This window comes from Vigna umbellata, chromosome 3 (assembly GCF_029865625.1).
Source record: "Vigna umbellata cultivar VRB3 chromosome 3, Vumbellata_1.0, whole genome shotgun sequence".
Taxonomy (NCBI): Eukaryota; Viridiplantae; Streptophyta; class Magnoliopsida; order Fabales; family Fabaceae; genus Vigna; species Vigna umbellata.
In genome coordinates, this window is record NC_142167.1 from 6,951,287 (window position 1) to 6,971,509 (window position 20,223).

General features: G+C 38.4%; 2 protein-coding genes and 1 pseudogene across 2 annotated transcripts; 2 read left to right on the top strand and 1 right to left on the bottom strand.

Moving 5' to 3' along the window:
- Window positions 1–1,884: 1,884 nt before the first annotated feature.
- On the top strand, window positions 1,885–3,567 carry LOC124825411 (uncharacterized). The gene has a single exon (XM_088109416.1). It carries the CDS (start codon window positions 1,885–1,887, stop codon window positions 3,565–3,567), a length of 1,683 nt encoding a protein of 560 aa, XP_087965542.1.
- A 2,430-nt stretch (window positions 3,568–5,997) lies between these two features.
- Window positions 5,998–8,000, bottom strand: LOC148201510 (uncharacterized; annotated as a pseudogene).
- Window positions 8,001–9,950: 1,950 nt separating this feature from the next.
- LOC124825399 (uncharacterized) lies at window positions 9,951–11,906 on the top strand. The gene has a single exon (XM_047298002.2). The coding sequence runs from the start codon at window positions 10,217–10,219 to the stop codon at window positions 11,690–11,692; it is 1,476 nt and encodes a 491-aa protein (XP_047153958.1). The 5' UTR covers window positions 9,951–10,216; the 3' UTR covers window positions 11,693–11,906.
- Window positions 11,907–20,223: the final 8,317 nt, after the last annotated feature.

A 20,223-nucleotide genomic window follows, 5' to 3' on the forward strand; every position in this document is an offset into this window, starting at 1 on the left:
TAACAGCAAGTGTTTCTGATTTTTTCAATTGGGGCTAGAGGGATGACTGAGAAAAGATTAGAGTGAGAAAGAGAAAAGGGAAAGGGTTGAGAGGAATGAGAGAGGTGAGTAAGGGTTTGGGGGGTTTCTTTTTTCTTTTTTTAGTTTTGAGAATGAAAATTATTAAAATACCCTTAACTTTAAAACTTAGAATACATGATATATAAGGATATTTTTGTCTACTAAAATCCGGTACACATTGCTAAAAAGTACCAACTGAAAAACAGGCGTACGCGCGTTAGCAAACCCCTATATATATATATATATATATATATATATATATGCTGACATGAATTATATCATGTAGATAAATTAATTGCTTTGTTCTATCTCTTAAGAAAATATTTGATGAAAATTTTCAAATGTTCATTATCTAAATATATCATCAATCATCAAAACATTTTATCACCATAAATTTTAATATGTCTCATAATAATACTTGTTTTGAATAGTCGAGTTAAAAACTATTATCTACACTTAATTACTAGTCTTCCTACGTCAATATTTCTAGTTTAGTCTTCGAGTCGAGTGGTGGTGTACATATTACACTCTGAGGTACATATTACACTCTGAGGCTCAAGTTAGTTACTAAATTTGATTGGTTATCACAACACAGTACTAATATCACAATAAATCCAATCACCTACCTATTTACCTTATCTTTGTATTTATAGGTTTCAAAGTGGGCTTTTAAGGGTTGATCACAGGATAAATAGAAGCGTTGAGTGCACAGTTATAGTACAATTAATATCTTGTTGCTTTATTATTCATCAATAAATAGACTTTCAATTACTTCTGGGTGAGTGAATGTGTCTTCAAAGTGCCTTCCATACTTATGATGTCTCTTCTTATTTGCTTTTGATCCATTGTCTTCCTCTCTTATTTTTACTCAAAAATATACAAAATTAATTCATAGTTATATTCATTTTTTAACTTCTTTCTTTTCTTCTAAAGTTAACTCATGTGAGCATCTCACGTGATCATGTGTGAAACTGACTACTACTTATTTGACTTCTATATTTTATGATATTTATTAATTAGTTTAGAGTGTTTTCTAAAATTTAGATTCATCTAAAATTTCTCATCAGAATAATATTATTATTGCATAGTAGGATATTTGAATCGACCGACTAGCAACCCAAACGATCACCAAAGATAAAATAACGAGTTGTCATATGACCATCCCCGAACGATCGTCCACCCGCTATACAGAGCGATCGTTATATCATATTCAGCGATCGGCTTGTAGCGATCGTCTGTTGATTAAACCAAATGCTCAACATTACCTCGCAGGGTCACGTCAACCTAGTCAAAGGTAAGAGTCAACAGACCTTCGGTCAATTTTAGTCAAAATGGATCTTTTAATCCTAATAAACTAAAGAATAAGCAGTTAGAAATATGTGGCCATGATGTTGCAAATCGCGGAACCAACTAACCCAATATCAAGTACGACCAAGCGGTTGTATTTTCCAAGCAGTTAAGTTCTCCAACCAACCGGATTTTTAAGTAAACGGTTTATCTTATTGCTAGGTTAAATATGGAAAACCAGAAGGAAAAAAGGTACGTTTTTCTGAATAGAGGAGAGGAGAAAAAGATATTATTTCTTCTATTATTGGATTGAAAAAGTTCTATCATTCCCTTTTTCTGACTTGAGCGTCGGAGTGCCTTCGCAGGTACTCACTCCATTCTCCCTGAAGAGTTCTAGGCAGGAGGAAGAACTACATTACTGGAAGGAGAGGACGTGACTCATCGGATTCGCATCTCGGCCTCAACTACTATACCGAAACATTTTGGCGCCCACCATGGGGCACGAGATTTGATATCCCAAAGAAGACCACAAAAGCTATGGAGGACAACAACACCCGAGATTTGATCAAGCAACTGCAAGCACAGATCGAAGCGCAAGCGCAAACAATACGAGAACAGCAGGAAATTCAGCGCAAACAAACAGAGGAGCTTGCGGCGCTGAGGGCGCAGCGTCCTCCGTCGGAAATATCGGCCTCCAACCGACAGGACGATAATGAAGGCAGCCATCATGGAGGACCATCTGAACCTGTCGGAGAAGGAAGGAAGGGGCCCACCTCTCTGCGGCTCACTAACCTACTTCCATTTACGGAAGCCATCATGCAAGCTCATATGCCGGAAAATCCCCCTCCGACGTTAGAAAGATACGACGGTTTAGCAGACCCCGACAATCATCTCCGCAATTTTATAGATGTCATGGCGTTCTACACGGATAATGATCTCGTTATTTGCAGAGCTTTTTCGTTTTCCCTGAAAGATGAGGCACTCGAGTGGTACCACACTCTTCCTCAAAATTCGGTGAATTGCTTCGCCACCGTAGAAGCTCTCTTTCAAAAACAGTATGCTACCAACAGGAGACCGGAGATGACTCCTACTGAGCTCGTGAACACCAAGCAGGAGAAAGATGAGACCTTGAAGGCCTTCATGCAAAGATACAACGAGACGACCCGACGTGTGAAGGACGTGAACCACACATTTATAATCTGTAATCTACCCTCGTGTTTACGGCCGGGATATTTCGCGGAACAGCTGTATGCAAATCCTCCAAAGTCTATGGAGGAACTCCAGGCAACGATCGCAAAATTCATCTGCATCAAGGACCTAAGGAACTCCAGAAAAAAGCAACAACATGAAAGTCCGAACAATAGTACCAAAAAAGACATAAAACGGTTGTCTAACGACTATAAAACTGATCGACCCCCTCGAAAAGAATCGGGGTGGACACCCAAATACGAACGTTATACATCCCTCAACGCACCTAAGGCGAAGGTGCTCGAAGAGGCACTGCACGCAGAACTTCTCACCGTTTGGCAAAAGGCTACTCCAAAGAATGCTGATGGCAGTAAAGTGTGTCGACTTCATCTTAACCATGGTCATGATACAGAAGAATGTAACATGGTGAAAGATGAGTTAGAAAGACTCATACGCGCGAGATATCTCCAAAAATACATCAAGGAGAGAACATCCACCAGAGCAGCAACTCCCAGCCGGAAGGAAACCTCTCGGCGAAGTCTTGAACGATCACCACCCAGGGACGACCGACGGAGACCACGATCCCGGAGCCAACCCCGACACTCGGAGAGGGAGAGGTCGGTCCGAGGGCGAATCGACACTATATCTGGTGGCTTCGCAGGGGGAAGAGCACCAACCTCCGCCTGGAAGCGACATTTGAGAAACTTAAAGACGGTGCACATGGTAGATCGACAACCTCGATCCATGCTTAGCATCACTTTTACTGACGCAGATTTCCACGTTCCCGACCCTGACCACGATGATCCCATGGTCATCACAGTCGAAATAGCCCGTTACGATGTCAGCAAAGTGCTCGTCGATCAAGGCAACTCATTCAATATCTTGTACTGGACCACCTTCCAGAAAATGGATTTATTCGAAAACCTGATAGTCCCTTTCAACGAGCAGATTGTAGGCTTCGCAGACGAAAGAGTCGACACTCGGGGATACCTCGACTTACTAACTCGACTCGGAACGGGCAGGGAGGCGTGAGAGCTCAGAATCAGGTTCCTATTGGTAGAGGCAAATACCTCGTATAACGCCTTACTAGGACGACCTTGCTTGAACGCTTTCGGTGCCATCGTATCCACCCCCCATCTGGCTATGAAATTCCCGACAGAAAGAGGTACCATCTGTACCGTAAAGGCTGATCAGCGAACGGCTCGACAATGTTACGTCGTTGGTTTAAAGGTCACCCTTTCATGCCACCTAGGAGAGCTAGAGGAGCCGAAACAGTGGCGATCGACTTGGATCCCAGAACCAATGTAGACGAACGTCTCCATCCATAAGGAGACGTCAAAACATTCCAATTGGAAGCAGATGCGTCAAAAACCACGACCATTGGGGTAGCTTGGTGCATCATGATGAAGCAGGAGCGCGTAGAAAAGGTCACCGCGAGTGACTCAAAACGCATCGCAAGATTTCTATACATAGGCGACGACCTATACAGGCGTGGCCACAACACACCCCTGTTAAAGTGCATATCGACGAACGAGGCGAACTACGTCCTATGTGAGCTCCACACCGGGATTTGCGGCTTTCATTCGGGCAAACGTACGCTCAGAGCGCGCATTCTACGCATAGGATATTACTGGCCAACGATCGACCAAGATTGCGAGACATTTGTCAAGAAATGTCTCTCATGCCAAGCACATGGTCATGACTTCCGCGTCCCTCCTGAAGAATTGCATGGCATCATCTCCCCATGGTCGTTCGCCCAATGGGAAATCGACATCGTCGGACCGTTGCCGATCGCCAAGGCTCAAAACAAATTCCTCTTGGTGGCGGTCGACTACTTCACTAAATGGATAGAAGCCGAACCACTATTCAAAATCAGCGCCCAGCGAGTACAGAAATTCATCTGGCAGTTGATATGCCGGTTCGGTCTGCCACAAAAGATCATCACAGACAACGGCAAGCAGTTCATTGAGAAAAAGTTAGAGTACTTCCTCAGAAGCCTGGGGATTAAACATGTGACCAGCTCGGTCGAACATCCACAAACTAATGGACAAGCAAAGGTCGCAAACAAAGCTCTGCTCACAGAATTGAAAAAACGAATTGGCGAGGCTAAAGGTTTATGGGTGGAGGAGCTACCCGAAGTCCTATGGGCGTACAGGTGCACCTCGCACTGATCCACTGGGACACTCCATTCAATTTGACGTACGACACCGATGTCATGCTCCCAGTCGAGGTCGGAGAGCCATCACTAAGACGCAGCATCACTAACATGACCCTCAATGATGAACAACTAAAGATGAATCTCGACACATTGCCCGAGCGGCGAGATGTAGCCACCGTTCGTGCAGCAGCACAAAAAAGAATGTTCTCCCGCCATTATAACACTAAAGTCAAGCCTAGAGCCTTCAAAAATGGCGACCTTGTGTGGCGGAAACGAGGAGAAGCAAGAAAAAATCGAGCGCACGGCAAACTAGCAACCAACTGGGAAGGACCATTCCGCATTACTGAGGACCTAACGAATGAGGCATACCACCTTGAACTCCTCAATGGACAAACCGTCCCCAACACTTGGAACGCCACTCACCTTAAATATTATTTCAGTTGAAGTTTATTGTTTTTCATGTTCATAACACATTATTTTTTGGGTTAAATATGTTTTTAGTCCCAAAACTATTGGTCGTTTCTAGTTTTCGTCCCTCTTTCAAAGTAAGGTACAATTTGGTTCTCATTCTTTCCGAAACGTTCGTTTTAGTCCTCGGAAAATTTTGGTTTTAGTCCTCATTTGTTGTTAAATGAGGGCCAAATTTTTAAACAGTGTTTAGTTTTCGAGGACTAAAACGAATGTTTCGAAAAGAATGAGGACCAAATTGTATCTTACTTTGAAAGAGGGACGAAAATCAGAAACGGCCAATAGTTTAGGGACTAAAAACATATTTAACCCTTATTTTTTTTTCGCTTACAATAAAGAATATCTTTCCTGTTCTTCATTTATTTCATTCTCACATGTCGAGTACCAAGGTCAAATGTAACAAAACCATTCGGCATGATTAATGTTCGCCCTAGAACACCCCAACCACGGCGCATACACTCCCTCTAGCAGATGATCACCTTAGAACATCAGGACCAAGGCAACCATTCGGCTTGATAAATGCTCACCTTAGAACATCCACACCATGGTATATCGGGATACACTCCCTCTGGTAGATGTTCTCGCTCGAACACCCAGGTACCTTCGTCAAAGGGATACACTCCCCTGGTAGATGTTCTCTCTCGAACACCCAGCACATTTAATCTAAACGCTCACAGACCTTACCAACGTCTACCTCACATCAGTGTGAGGACACTGTATCGTTCACACAATAATAAAACGATAGCAAATATCTATTTCATAGGTAATCAGTGTCTACAAAACAAAAATTCCAAGCAAACAAACAAGAGTTCATGGCCACACCAAAATTCTACAAGCTAATCTATTACAATATCTGGAGATCCAATAACGGACCCTCCCGCAGCTTCGGCCGTGGGCTCCTCAGTGGCAGCCACTTCATCATCAGCACCTACTTCCGCCTCCAGGAAAGCATCCTCCGGAATCTCAGCTAAGGGCAACATTTGACCCTCATATATGTCCTTCCTCAGGTCAAATGCCACTCCCTCAGTAGACACTTCAAGGAGATGCTCGACTTGCCTCAGAGCCTTCTTGAAACCTCTAGTGTGTTCCACGACTATGGCTTCGCTCATTTCTTCTCTTATTTCTCGCTCCTCGGCGGCCGCAGCAAGTAGATCGTCCCTTTCTTTAGTCAGATCGTCCCTTTCTTTAGTCAATGCAGCCACAGTCTTCTTTGACTGCTCTAACTCGGACGCCATCTGGTCCCGCGATATCTGGAGCTCATCCCTTTCTTTCTTCAAGGCAAGGCCGGCTGACCGAGTAGTATTCAATAATACTTGTGCCTCACACATCAACTACTCCAACTGTCTCTGCCTCTGATCACAGTTAGAGTGGACGTCCGCCAGCTCCTTTAGTTGAGTCCGCACCTTCTCCAGCTCGACCCTCAATACACCCCTATCGGAGGCGTATGCCATGTGCCAAGCAGCCATAGTTGTTCGACTCGCCCATTCCAACATGGCATCAGCCATTTGTTGGTCCGTCATGCTTTCCACCACCTTCTTCTCAGAATCATCCAGATTGAACTCAATTTTGTGGCTCAGAGTGAAGGATGAATCCCACTCGCCGGTAGGAACAGGACGACTCGTCTCTTCTTCAGTTTCCTTCATTCTCTTTGGCGTAGTGCCTGTGGTGTCGGCAGTCTTGCCTCTCCGTTTCCTTACCAGCGGCCGCTCCTCAACGATCGCCACTTCGTCAGGAGAGGCCGACCGCACATTAGGAGGAGGTGACGGAGTTCGAGTAGTTCCTGAGGATTGGCCTGGATGTCCGACATCCTCCTTACCAGTGTCGATAACTCTGAACCAATTGCGAACTGGTCCCTTTCTCCCCATTATCTCTGCAAGTACAAATTCATCCAACACGGTCAGCAACAATCAGGTAACATACAAAAACAACAATAAGAGAAACATACCAAATACCCTTGAGTCGAAATCATCATGTTCAGACAATTTATGAGTCGACGGGAAGAAAAGGGGCGAGGTAGTTCCGTCAACACACTCAGAGCTTCTAATTCTTCAATAGTCATTTTATCCTCAGACCACGAGGTGAATCTTAATGGATTCTGCGTCCAATACAATGGAAATTTCGAGCTCCCATCTTCATAAAAAAAGAGCGTCCGCCCCGAGTCGAGAATCAACACTTTAAAGAACTTATCTTTAAAGCCCCTGTACGACTGCGAGTATAGTTCTAGGAGGGCATCACCCGGCTCAGAAATTAAAGACACTCAACCCTTCCTAGCGACGGGTCGACATCTAAAAAAACGCAAAAACAGCGGCACATTAGGCCTAATAGCCAAAGCCTGACAAATAACAGCGAACGCCTGGATGTACCCACAACTATTGGGATGCAGTTGGGTTGGTGCAACGTTTAGGGTTCTTAGAACCTCCATTTGAAAACTAGTTAAGGGCAACCTAAGATACAGATCATAAAACGGCACAGAATAGCGATAGAAAAAATCGTTGGTGGCGTTCTCTCTTCCATGAAAAACTCTTTCATTCTCACGACAAGCCACCAACTTGACGCAAGATCTGTAACCTAGGGTTCTCAAGACGCAATTATTCTCTACCCAATCTGCTAGTACTACTCTACTTCTAAATAAGCTACGGAAATCACTTACTTCCCGCGAAGCCCAATCGTAGCCGATACCAGAAGTAGAGGGAGTAGCACAGTCCTTTGGACCTTCAGTCAACACATTTCCATACAAAAACGCACTTTCGTCGCTAAGAACAGTGGTGATTTCATGGCGCTCCGTCGTCGAAGACGCTTCCGGTGTATCAACACATGCATTCCGCCCCTTTTCTTCCATTATCGACGATGAACACACTATAGCGGGGAAATGGTTGAGGTTTACCTGGCGGGTACGTGAAGAAGAAGAATCAACTCGCAGCAAAGAAGGAAAACTGTCAACGGAGTAGAAAGGATGCTTTTGTGGTATTGCAAAGTGCTACGCCTCTTCACATTTCCTTTCATGTTATTAAACGCACAACTGAAGGCAGAACGCCACGCACCGTAGGATCAGCTTAATCCAACGGTTCTATTTGCGTGTCGTTACATATACCTCCAAAGGCGGGAAAACCCTAAAACCTTTTGATGAAACGGTGCGTAGCAATTACCTTACTCCATAACTGTACCATCAGCGTCCTACAGTAAACTTGCATGCTTAAACCGCGTTCGTTTACTCGGACTCGGGGGGCATTATGTATAATAGGATATCTGAATCGACCGACTAGCAACCCAAACGATCACCAAGGATAAAATAACGAGTTGTCATATGACCATCCCCGAACGATCATCCACCCACTATACAGAGCGATCGTTATATCATATTCAGCGATCAACTTGTAGCGATCGTCTGTTGATTAAACCAAATGCTCAACATTACCTCGCAGGGTCACGTCAACCTAGTCAAAGGTAAGAGTCAACAGACGTTAGGTCAATTTTAGTCAAAATGGATCTTTTAATCCTGATAAACTAAAGAATAAGTAGTTAGAAATATGTGGCCATGATGTCGCAAATCGCGGAACCAACTAACCGAATATCAAGTACGACCAAGCGGTTGTATTTTCCAAGCAGTTAAGTTCTCCAACCAACCGGATTTTCAGGTAAACTGTTTATCTTACTGCTAGGTTAAATATGAAAAACCAGAAGGAAAAAGGTACGTTTTTCTGAATAGAGGAGAGGAGAAAAAGATATTATTTCTTCTATTATTGGACTAAAAAAGTTCTATCATTCTCTTTTTCTGACTTGAGCGTCGGAGTGCCTTCGCAGATACCTACTCCATTCTCCCTGAAGAGTTCTAGGCAGGAGGAAGACGTAAAGATAACTACATTACTAAAAGAAGAGGACGTGACTCATCGAATTCGCATCTCGGCCTCAACTACTATAGCGAAACAATTATGTTTCTAAAAAACTACAGTGTATTTTAATAATTTTAACCATCTTCAACAAATTGACTTCAATATTCTTTTATGAATACCTAATATTCTTATGTCGAATCTTCGGATTCATACTCATGTGAATAATGTTCTCTTCAGAAAATTACCATATAGTTTTATTAGTCGACATAGGTGTCTCTATATTTGGAAATAAATATAAGGTACTAATTATTATAGTATTATTTGAGAAATTAATTCACAAATTTACTATAAAATTACAGTCCTAATCACATTAATTGTTGTATATTTTATAACCCATAATTGTTTCATTTTTATTATTTTAAAATAACGTGTCACTATGATTATATTGCTAACAAACGAAGTTTCAACCTTCTCTTTAATGAATTTAATTAAACTCCTTTTTGAGAAAATTGCATGTGCTGAATGCTTAAATCGCCGTGACAGCCATAGAAGATGGAACACTGAACACGGTGGTGACAGTAAATAAGATTCACAAAATATATAATATTATAATAAACACTAAATTAAATTTTAAAAAAGATAAAGAAACGTTACTGTTTGACCAAGCAATAATATACATACTTATAGAATAAGATGTACTTCTCTACAGTGACGCGAAATAAGCACTTTCAATGCTTTCCATAGCAAACTCCCAAATCCCAATTCAGGATTCTGAAATTTAGACCACACGATCGGTCAGCACATAATTTTAGGAATAAAAGTTATAAAAATCATGAGAAACTACTCAATAATTATATCTGTTATATTCTATATTAATTTTATAATAAATCTAAACAATAAATAAATAAATCAAAAGGGGCCCACGACAATGTCAACTCTTCCTTTGTCTGCCCAGCTCCTTCCGCGTAGAAACAACCTGTTGTTCCCATCACCACTAACCTCCACACGGCGTTCCTCTTATTTTTATCATTTTTTCGTTTTCTTCTTCATCACTGTTTCATAGAACTCAAACAGGAATCTATAGCCATGAATTCCTGTTTTATCCTCCGACGCTAACCACTCCTTCACTCGCTTCTACGATAAATTGAAGAAATATTCAAAGCATATTTTCATTTTTTTTCTTGTAATTATTATTTTCTTGAAGAAAAGTGTACAATCTGTTTCCATGGAGCCTGTCACGGGAAAGCCGGCCTTACTCAGAAATGTTTTGACACAGTTACTCATCATCGGCCTTCTCATCGTCATCGTAAGGTTTGCTTACGTCATCACCCTCGCCGGAGAGTCCTGCACCCTCGGCGACTTCTGCTTCTTCTCCTCGGAGGTTCGCTCCGCCTCCGTCGGCGAGGCGGCACCCGAGCGCTACGCCAGCAAGGATTGGATCAACAGCGTTCGGTTTTACTCGTCTGTGTTCCAGGACCTCATCGCTGGTGGCTTCCTCTCACGGGCAGCGAAGTCGCTATGCCTGGAGACGCCGACCGGGCGCGACGTCCTTGCGCTGCGTGAGATCGGCGTGACAGACGCCACCGGTATTTCGAAGAGAGCATCGCCGTCGCTGGTAAAGGCCGGTGATGCTCGCCGGATTCCGTTCGCGAACGGCACGTTCGACTTCGTGTTCGCTGGTGACGGTGCGCTAGAGAGATCGCCGCGGCCGGCGGAGTTCGTGACGGAAATTGCTCGGACGCTCAAACCCGAAGGGTTTGCCGTGTTCCATGTAAAGGCCAATGATACTTATAGTTTTAATTCATTCGTTGATTTGTTCAATTTTTGTTGCAATGTGGTGAAAATAAAGGACGTCATAGGGTTTGATTCATCGATGTCTTGCGTAAGAGAACTCGTTGTGAAGAAAGAACGTTATGTAATTGGTTCCGATTCCAATTCCAACTCCAATGGAAAATGCTCTGTTCCCGAGTACAAGAAAACATTGGTTAGAAACGCTGAGGCTTTAATAGAAGAGGAGCCACTGAAGCCATGGATCACTCTGAAGAGAAACGTGAAGAACATAAGGTACCTTTCTTCAATGGTCAATATAAGCTTTAAGGATAGGTATGTTTACGTTGATGTTGGAGCTAGAAGCTATGGTTCTAGTATTGGGAGTTGGTTTAGGAAACAGTACCCAAAACAGAACAAGACCTTTCATGTGTATGCCATTGAGGCTGACAAAACGTTTCACCAGGAGTATGGTTTGAAAAAAGGGGTTACTCTGTTGCCTTATGCTGCATGGGTTAGGAATGAAAGTTTGGCATTTGAGATTAACCATGGCCCTAGGGAGAAGGTTCAGGGTAAGGGCAGGGGCATGGGGAGGATTCAACCATTGCAGTCTTCAAGTGGTTTTAATGGTGGTGAGGTTGAGAGAATTCCCGGGTTTGATTTTGCTGAATGGTTAAAGAACACGTTTTCCAAGAATGATTTTGTTGTGATGAAGATGGATGTGGAGGGTACGGAGTTTGATTTGATTCCCAGGTTGTTTGAAACTGGGGCCATATGTTTGGTGGATGAGATTTTTCTTGAGTGTCATTACAATAGGTGGCAGAGGTGTTGCCCAGGACAGAGGAGTCCCAAGTATCAGAAAACTTATGATCAGTGCTTGCAGCTCTTCACTTCTCTTAGACAGAGTGGAGTTCTTGTTCATCAATGGTTTTAATTTAACTAGTAAAATAGCCTGATGGGTCAAACCCAATATATACGTTCTGTACCATTATTGTTTTACTGTTACCTTCTGCATGTTTCTTCCACATAGTTTTATATTTTGTTTCCCAGCCAATAGAAAGAGATAGACAAAGACACGGTACTTTATTTTTTCAATTCCATTATATGTAATAGTTGCAACTGAAAATGAAAACCATCCCATTACAACACTTGTATTTGCTACATATGTCTCGTCTTTTATCTGTGTACATGTAGCACATAATACTTTTTAAATTTATCCCAAAAGAATTTGATGATTCTTTTTTCCATATTATTATTGAACAATTGTTTCATGGGGTAATAAAATTGTTGGAGATATTTTACATGAATAGCTACTATTGAACTATTAAATTACATACATATAAACAAATGTCTCAATTATGTGAAATTTCATATAGGTGATTTGTGAAATATTTAGGAAAAATGGTGATTTCATTCCATGAATCAATTGGTATATAAAAGGTTCAAATCATGGAATGAAAGGCTTGCAAGGTCGAAGAACAGTGACACAGATTTAGGTGGACAGTTTAAGTTCAAGTGCATGATTAGAATTATAGTTACAAAAATTCAGCAAAAAACAAGAGTGTAAACCACATAAATATCTACAAGATAAATATGATATAATTAGGATAATCAAATCCAAAAAACAATCACAAAACTCAAAAACATAAATTCATTCTCCACAACCTTTGGATGAAAACTAATTTAATGAGCAAATAAATACATTGATTTAAATTAATTCATTTATTAAGAACAAAAGGCTAACCTGAACATAAAACTGATGGAATTCTTGAAAAATAATATTAAGAAGAAATGATCTAAGCCTATAGAATCAACAATACAATTCAACGACAAAGACTGAAAGAAGAGAGGTAATATTATGATAAAGGTACAATATAATTAGTCATGCAGCTATCTTCCAAAAACACAGAACTAATATCACAAAAACAAGAACTCTAGCATATCCTAAGTAGCACCTGCTTTAAAATTTTATGCAGTACTTCCAATGACCTAATATAGTGATCACATACAGCCACAAAAATGTTACGGCAATTAATCGTTAATTCTAAATTGTAACTAGCAAGAGTTAAAAAAGCATAAATAATAAATAGAATACTATATATGAAGGAGATTTACAGTTGACCTACCATGACAAATTAAAAAGACTACTTACCTCTTCAAGCTTATCTATTGCACCAAATAACAATATCCATACAAAACACAAACCCCAAACTCAAAAACATCAAACCCAAAGTCATTAAAACATAAATAATATACTTGTAGTTAACATTCAATCCCAGAAACAATTTCTTTTTCTTTCATAAACTCATTACCTTAAATATCTAAAAATATAAAGATATTAAATATAGACTATTGACAAATATTCTAACATATACATTGAATTATTTTAGTTTTTATGTATATCAAATAGAATAATATGATAAGTAATGAGTTATAAAATAGGACTTTCAAATACATTTTCTAACAAACAAATGTTTTATAAACAGCGTCTTACCAAAATTTTATCCAGTAACCTAATATAGTGATCACATACAGCCACAAAAACATTACTGTAGTTAATCGTTAATTCTAAAATATAAGTTTAATTTTTTTTTTGGAAATCTCAAATAGATTTCTTAGTTTTTTTTTTCATTTCAATTGGGTATTGACTTTTGCAAAATTCTCTAATTAGACCCCTACCACTAAATTGGGCCAACAGCGTTAAAATTACCTTGACATGACATGTAAATGTTGGCTTTTTAAATGATGTTACACACCCAATCAACAAAGAGAGGCATCTACCTCATCAGATCCTATCACATCAGCTTTGTCTTTTTCATAAGAAACTTTAATTCTCTTTTTCTCCTTCCTTGTGTTGTCGTCAATGTTCATCAGGCCAACAACCACCTCATCGGACCAACCTGCCACCACGAGCTCCACCATGCGCTGCCACAATCCATCGTGCCGAAAATCGCAAAGAGCCACTAACCTGTAGAAAACTTCATCGTGAATTTCTCTTTTCAATGAGTGCCACCAGTTCGTTCCATCACAACCATCTTCTTCGCCTCTCGGCCCACCACCGTCAACGTCGCCGCGAAAACCACTAGAAACCACCATGGCAGCACACCAACCTTGCCTAAATGAGAAACCTACAAGAAAACCAATTTCCAGAAAACCCAAATCACCAACACAAATCGCAAAGAGAAGAAACCAATTCGCATCACAAACCCTAATTCCCAATCACGAACCATCATCTTCAATCTTTTTCTCCATCGCAAAATCAACACCTGCATAAATCAAAACCTGAAACCAGAGAAACCCAAACCCTCAATTGTGATAATCTTCTTCGCGAACCTGCAAAAATCACAAACCCAAAAAATCCCCTTTCATCACGAAGACGAACCCCAAATCTTTGTGCACTAGGAACCCTAATTTGTGAGCCTCCATAGAAATCGCGACCCAGAACAATGCCTCCTCGCAAGCTTCACCTTGTTAGGATAAGACAAGCTCGTCTAATAGAAACCATGGTCTTGGTTTTGAAGTTTAACTAAATATCATGAAACGAAGAAGTCTCTGTGTATGGAAAGCTAACTCCAAACTAGAAAAAACACTTAGCAAATCAAATAGGATAAAACATCTAGGCTGAGGAAACAAAAAACCTTAAGATAGAAAACACTAAGTTAAAAAAATCCAAACCTAAATTAGAAAATCAACCTTCAAGTAGACACTAGGATAGAAAACCCAAAGTTAGAAGACAAATCTTAAGATAGAAAACAATCATCAAACATTGAGGTAGAACATCCTAGGAAACCAACTCTAAACTAAAAGAAATACGAGATTAGAAAATTCAAGATTAGGATAAAAGAACACAAAGCCATGAGCCAAGAAAGGGAAATGAAACTATAACTGCTCAGGAAATAGAGTAGAAAACAAAAGGTACGAAACAATAAGATAAAACTCTGGTTAGAAATTAAAAAGAACTCTAGCTAGAAAGAGCATACCCAAAAGTTGTAAATGATCATCTAGGAGAAAATATTAAACAACGAAAAACCAGACTAAGAAAACTTAAGACACCAACTGAAGACAAACAACTCAAGACTCTAGAAAACAAGAAAAAAACTTAGGATAATGATCGAAAAAACTTAGGGTGAAAAAACTTAGAATCTAAAACACAAAACACACAACTAGAATCCTCAACATAGAAAAACCTTAGGAGAACACTTAGGTCTTAGAAAACAAAACAAAAACATCTAGGTTAGGACACCCAAACACATGACTAAACATTGTTGTGCCTAAAACGTCTAAGAGAGATTGAATTAAATGCTCAATGCCTATAATTCCTGGAATACACATTCAACTTCTCTCAAAAACAAAATAGGTCAAGATAATGTCTCTGACAAAACATATTTAAAGACATAATTATTAAAATATGAAAGAAAGCTTAGGCAAGTTAAACATTATCTATTTAAAAAAAAGACAAAAGCTAAAGAAGGGTTTACTTGACTAAACGATGCCATGAACTTAACAAGCACATCATCTTATGATGAAGTATATATTTATGCTTGGTATCCTTAAAGAAAAAAACTTAATTGTAAAATGCTACCTAACGGTAGAAAATTAAAAGTACTTTGATGTTCTAAGCAAACATTAAATGACATTAAATGTTTAATGCTAACAAACAACAAAAGTGATATATGATAAACTGATTATACATCAAAATTAGATCAGAAATAAGTAACAGGAAAGACATTAACGAAATGTTCTCTCCCAAGGAAACAATAATATAAAACTTGTGTAGAAACAATCCACAAAGAAGTAAAAGACTAAAATACTCTCAAAATAAAGTGATAACAAGACACAAGAAAACACACGAATAAAAGATAAAAACATTAAAGATAAATAAATCTGCTATATATCGATCTATCTTATGCAAGACAATCACTACGAGTGTTCATCCTATAAATGCCAGAATGAACGTTGAGAAAAAGACAAAGATGAGCGTTAATCGGATTATCAAAAGTTGTGCCAAAAGATAAGTCAAGATCAATTTTGATAAAAGCTTTGAAAAGCACATCTGTTATGATAAAAGACATCATTTTATGACTGACACCTACACAAATATCCAAAAAAGAATAAATCTCAAGACAAGCTTCGTCAAACGGTCATATTGTTAAATCCCAAGACAAGCATCGTCACAACAATTATATCCTCAAGTTGTATAAATGGAAGACCAAAAGAAAGAAGAAGAAGATGATGAAGAAGAGAGAAAATATGAAGATATAAAGATATCTCATCATTCATTGAGTGAGGAAATCTCTTTGAGCTATCAATATTGTTGATAGGGGGAGCATAGTGTTAGTTAAACCCAATCCCTATGATGTTGGTTTTTGAAAATGACAACACATTGATAATAAAAGCACATGTATTGTGTTAATGTGTTGTATATGTTAATGCTTATTGTGAAATATGCACATATTGTGTTTGTCATATTTGTTGACATATTGTGTTAATTGTTGCATACTATTGAGTTTGTGGAACAATCATATCTGTGTATGCACAATATATGTTTTAGTGATATAAAAATCACATGCACAAAAGCATATTTGAATGACTTAATCGATTACAGTGGTGTGATAATCAATTAAGGTCATTAGAAAGCTTGAGTTTTAAACAGTGGCAAAACAATTAGTTTTGAATCAATTACATTAGTTGGTTAATCGATTAAAACTCGTGTGTTTGCACATATCTTTTTCAAATATGATGTGATGTGTTTTAAGAAAGAAAAGTTTTCAAAAATATTCTAAGTGTTAAAGCTTAATCGATTACATGGTTTATGTATTCAATTAAGTTCGTTATGATTTGAAAACTTACTTATGTTTGTCATAATTGTTATAACGGTCATATTTTTAAATGTGTTTGACCAAACATTTAATGAGAATCGATTGCATTAATTGTATATTTAACTAGAAGCTGAATTGGTTGTAATTTTGTTACATGTGTTTAATGTAACCGATTACATAAATATGTTAATCGATTTGATCTATGTCAGAACTGATATAAACTATATATTGGCGCATTGTTTGATTTTAAAAAAAAGAACAATTGAGAATTACACTTTTATATCTGATTGATTTTCATCTGAGAAGTTTTACAGATTGATCAAAGGCTCCAAGAATCAAGAACTAGAAGTGGTTTACAGATCTTGAAGCATTCTTGAGAAGCAAACGTGACTAGACTGAAAAGGTTGATCATTTCTACACAACTAAAGGTGCATTCTGTTTTATCAGCAGAAGAAGACTTGCAATCTTTGATTTTTTGTTCCATGTATGTGTGGCGTCAGGAAGAAGAGTGGTGTACTCTTGACTTTGAGAGGGGATATCTCAAAGGGGTTGTTGCGACAAGAACGGGGTAGTTGTGTGTTGACAGGTTTTGTTGTTCTATATTTGATTAAGAGTTTGTGAGGTGTTTACATTTGAGAGTTGCTCTGTAAAGCCTTGGTTGTAATACTCTGATCATTATAGTGAATTACTCTCCGATCTAAGGGGTTATTGGGAGGGTGATTGAATGTAGGCATTAAGGTTGAACCAGTAGAAAAACTGAGTTTGATTTTCTTCTCCCAATCTCTTTACATTTGAGCATACATTCTGTAATTGTTTTACACGCCTACTATTTTCATAGCACACCATTGCTTACGACACAAGAAAGGTTTCAAGAACCATACCATTTGCGAAAAAGATTTGAAAAGTGTTATTTTTTATAAAACACCAATTCACCCCCTGTTGGTGTTGAGAAACAAATCTCATTAATTCTAATAAATACTAAATTACTCCTATAAGAGAAAAGGAGAAAGAGAAAAGCTCAAGAAAAGAAGAACAATCTCAAGCTTCATCAGAATATCACTTGAAGAAAGAAGAGAAAGTGAAATAGTGAAATACATAAGAGAGTCTCTCAAGCTTCATTGTAATATTTGCTTGTGTTTATCACATGAGAGAAAGAGAGAAAAGAGCGAAGTAAAGCATCTCTCTAGTACTTCATTATATTGCATGCTTCTTATGTAAGGTGAGAAAAAGAGAGATGAGAGAAACACCTAAGAGTGTTTAGACTCCATTGTATTGTAGAATATCCTCTCTATGAGAGTTAAGGTCTAAACGATTTGTAAGAAATCTATGATTGCAATTCTGGAGAGAATCAAAACACTTACAACTTAACTCTAAGAAGTTGAGGAAATCTAGGTGAGATCGTTTAGTACTAGGAGTGGTGCGAATACTCAACTGATTTAGGATAATTGAAGGTTATTCGCTGATCAAGGATATTAAGAGTGATAAAGAATATTGCACAACCAGGAGTGGCTGAAACTCAAAGAAATCTTAGTGAGTTGCTTAGTACCAAGAGTGGTCTGAATACTCAAGGAAATCTCAGCAGGTTGTTAAGTACTAAGAGTGGTGCGAATACTCAACTAATCTAGGGTAACTAGAGGTTATTTGTTGATGAAGGATACTAGGAGTGGTGAATAATACTACGCAACCAGAAGTGGGGAAAACTAAACTAGACGCAGTTTCTTAGAGGTACTAAAAGCGTCTAGGGATACCACGAGTGGTGAATAATAATATGCAACCAGGAGTGAGTTAAACTCAATTTTACTTCATTGAATATCTAATGGAACCCTCTAAGTTAAGTTGGAGGAGAACTGGACGTAGCTTTAACAGGTGAACCAGTATAAAACATTTTATGTGTTTTAATCTGTTGATAAACGATGTAGTCTGTTAACTTCTCTTATACTCTCTCTTTGATAATATGCTTTGTGCCACTTAAGGTTACTGCCTATGTTCAAAATTGGATACACTGAGTTGGCCAAGTAAACGATCTCTCTAGGACAAAGTTTATTAACCAAGCTTACCAACTCATAAGTGTTACACATCATGATCAGAATGCAAGTTGTGAAAAGTTATGGAAACATTATTCAACCCTCATTCTAGTGTTTCCCTACATCTTCACGTTGTCTTCACCAAATCGTGACATCGACATGCATCTCTTCCACTCATCTTCTCCATTGGCCACTACGAAACACTATAGGCCACTACAAAAACCCTAATCCACAAACCCAACCTCCATGGAAACCAACCATCCTCGTGCAAACCACTTGCAAATCACACATCATCATGCCACGTCATTTAAACATCCAACATCAACATGTCACATTGACGTGATTCTAATGTCGTTGGCCCAATTTAATGGCAAGGGTCTAATTGGAGCAATTTTACACAAGTCAGGACCCAATTGAGATGAAAAAAATAGGGAACCTATTTGAAATTTCCAACAACAAAAAAGTACATGGCGAACGATTAAACCAGTAGTATACTATATATGAAGGAGATTTACAATTGACCTACCATGACAAATTAAAAAGACTACTTATCTCACCAAGTTATTTATTGCACCAAGTAAGAATCTCCATACAAATCACAAACCCCAAACTCAAAAGCATCAAACACAAAGTCACTAAAAGCATAAATAATATACTAGTTAACATTCAATCCTATAAACAATTTCATTTTCTTTCCTAAACTCATTACCCTAATTATCTAAAAATATAAAGGTATTAAGTATATACTATTGAGACATATTCTAACATATACATTGAATTATTTTAGTTTTTATGTATTTAAAAAAGAATCATATGATAAGTAATAAGTTATAAAATAGGACTTTCTAACACATATCGTCTAACGAACAAATATTTTTATAAACAACATCTTCCAAAAAGAAGTGTTTATTTTAAAGACTTATTGTAATATTTGCTCAATATAGGGCTTGCGAATGTGAATCATAGCTTAAATACTATCATAGCTTAAATTGACATTGATCAATGTGTCGGTATAGTTTGAGCTTAACATAGTTCACCCATCTTATTAATAAACTCACTAATAATCTCCTAAGAAGTCTTCTATTTGCATTGGAATATGTCATCGCTTGCATAGTTAAGATGTGACGCTTGACCTTTCTTAATAAATTATGTAGTAACTGATTTTTAATTCTACTTGTAATTAACTTGTTAAGTTATTTCTTTGGGCTTTTGCATTTAGTGGAGTAGATAAAGACTATATATATATATATATATATATATATATATATATATATATATATATATATATATATATATATATATATATATATATATATGAGAACACGACTCTTAGCTATACGATATTTAAAGAACTCTAAGAATGAAAGGGAAACGTATGTGACTTGACACCACTTGTCTACCCTAAACTCTAACCCCCAACCCTAAACAACCATAAAAAAATCCTAAACTATAAACCATAATTTCTAAACCCTAATCCCTAAATCTTAAGCCCTAAATCTTAAGCCCTAAATCTTAAACCCTGAACCTTGAATCATGAACCCTAAATCACGAACCCTGGAATCGTGAATCCTGAATTTTGAATCATGGACCCTAAACACGGAATCCTAAACGCTAAATCTTGA

Excerpts from the sequence above, each read along its gene's own strand:
- LOC124825411 (XM_088109416.1), top strand. The coding sequence starts at position 1,885 with ATGGAGGACAACAACACCCGAGATTTGATCAAGCAACTGCAAGCACAG.
- LOC124825399 (XM_047298002.2), top strand. The coding sequence starts at position 10,217 with ATGGAGCCTGTCACGGGAAAGCCGGCCTTACTCAGAAATGTTTTGACA.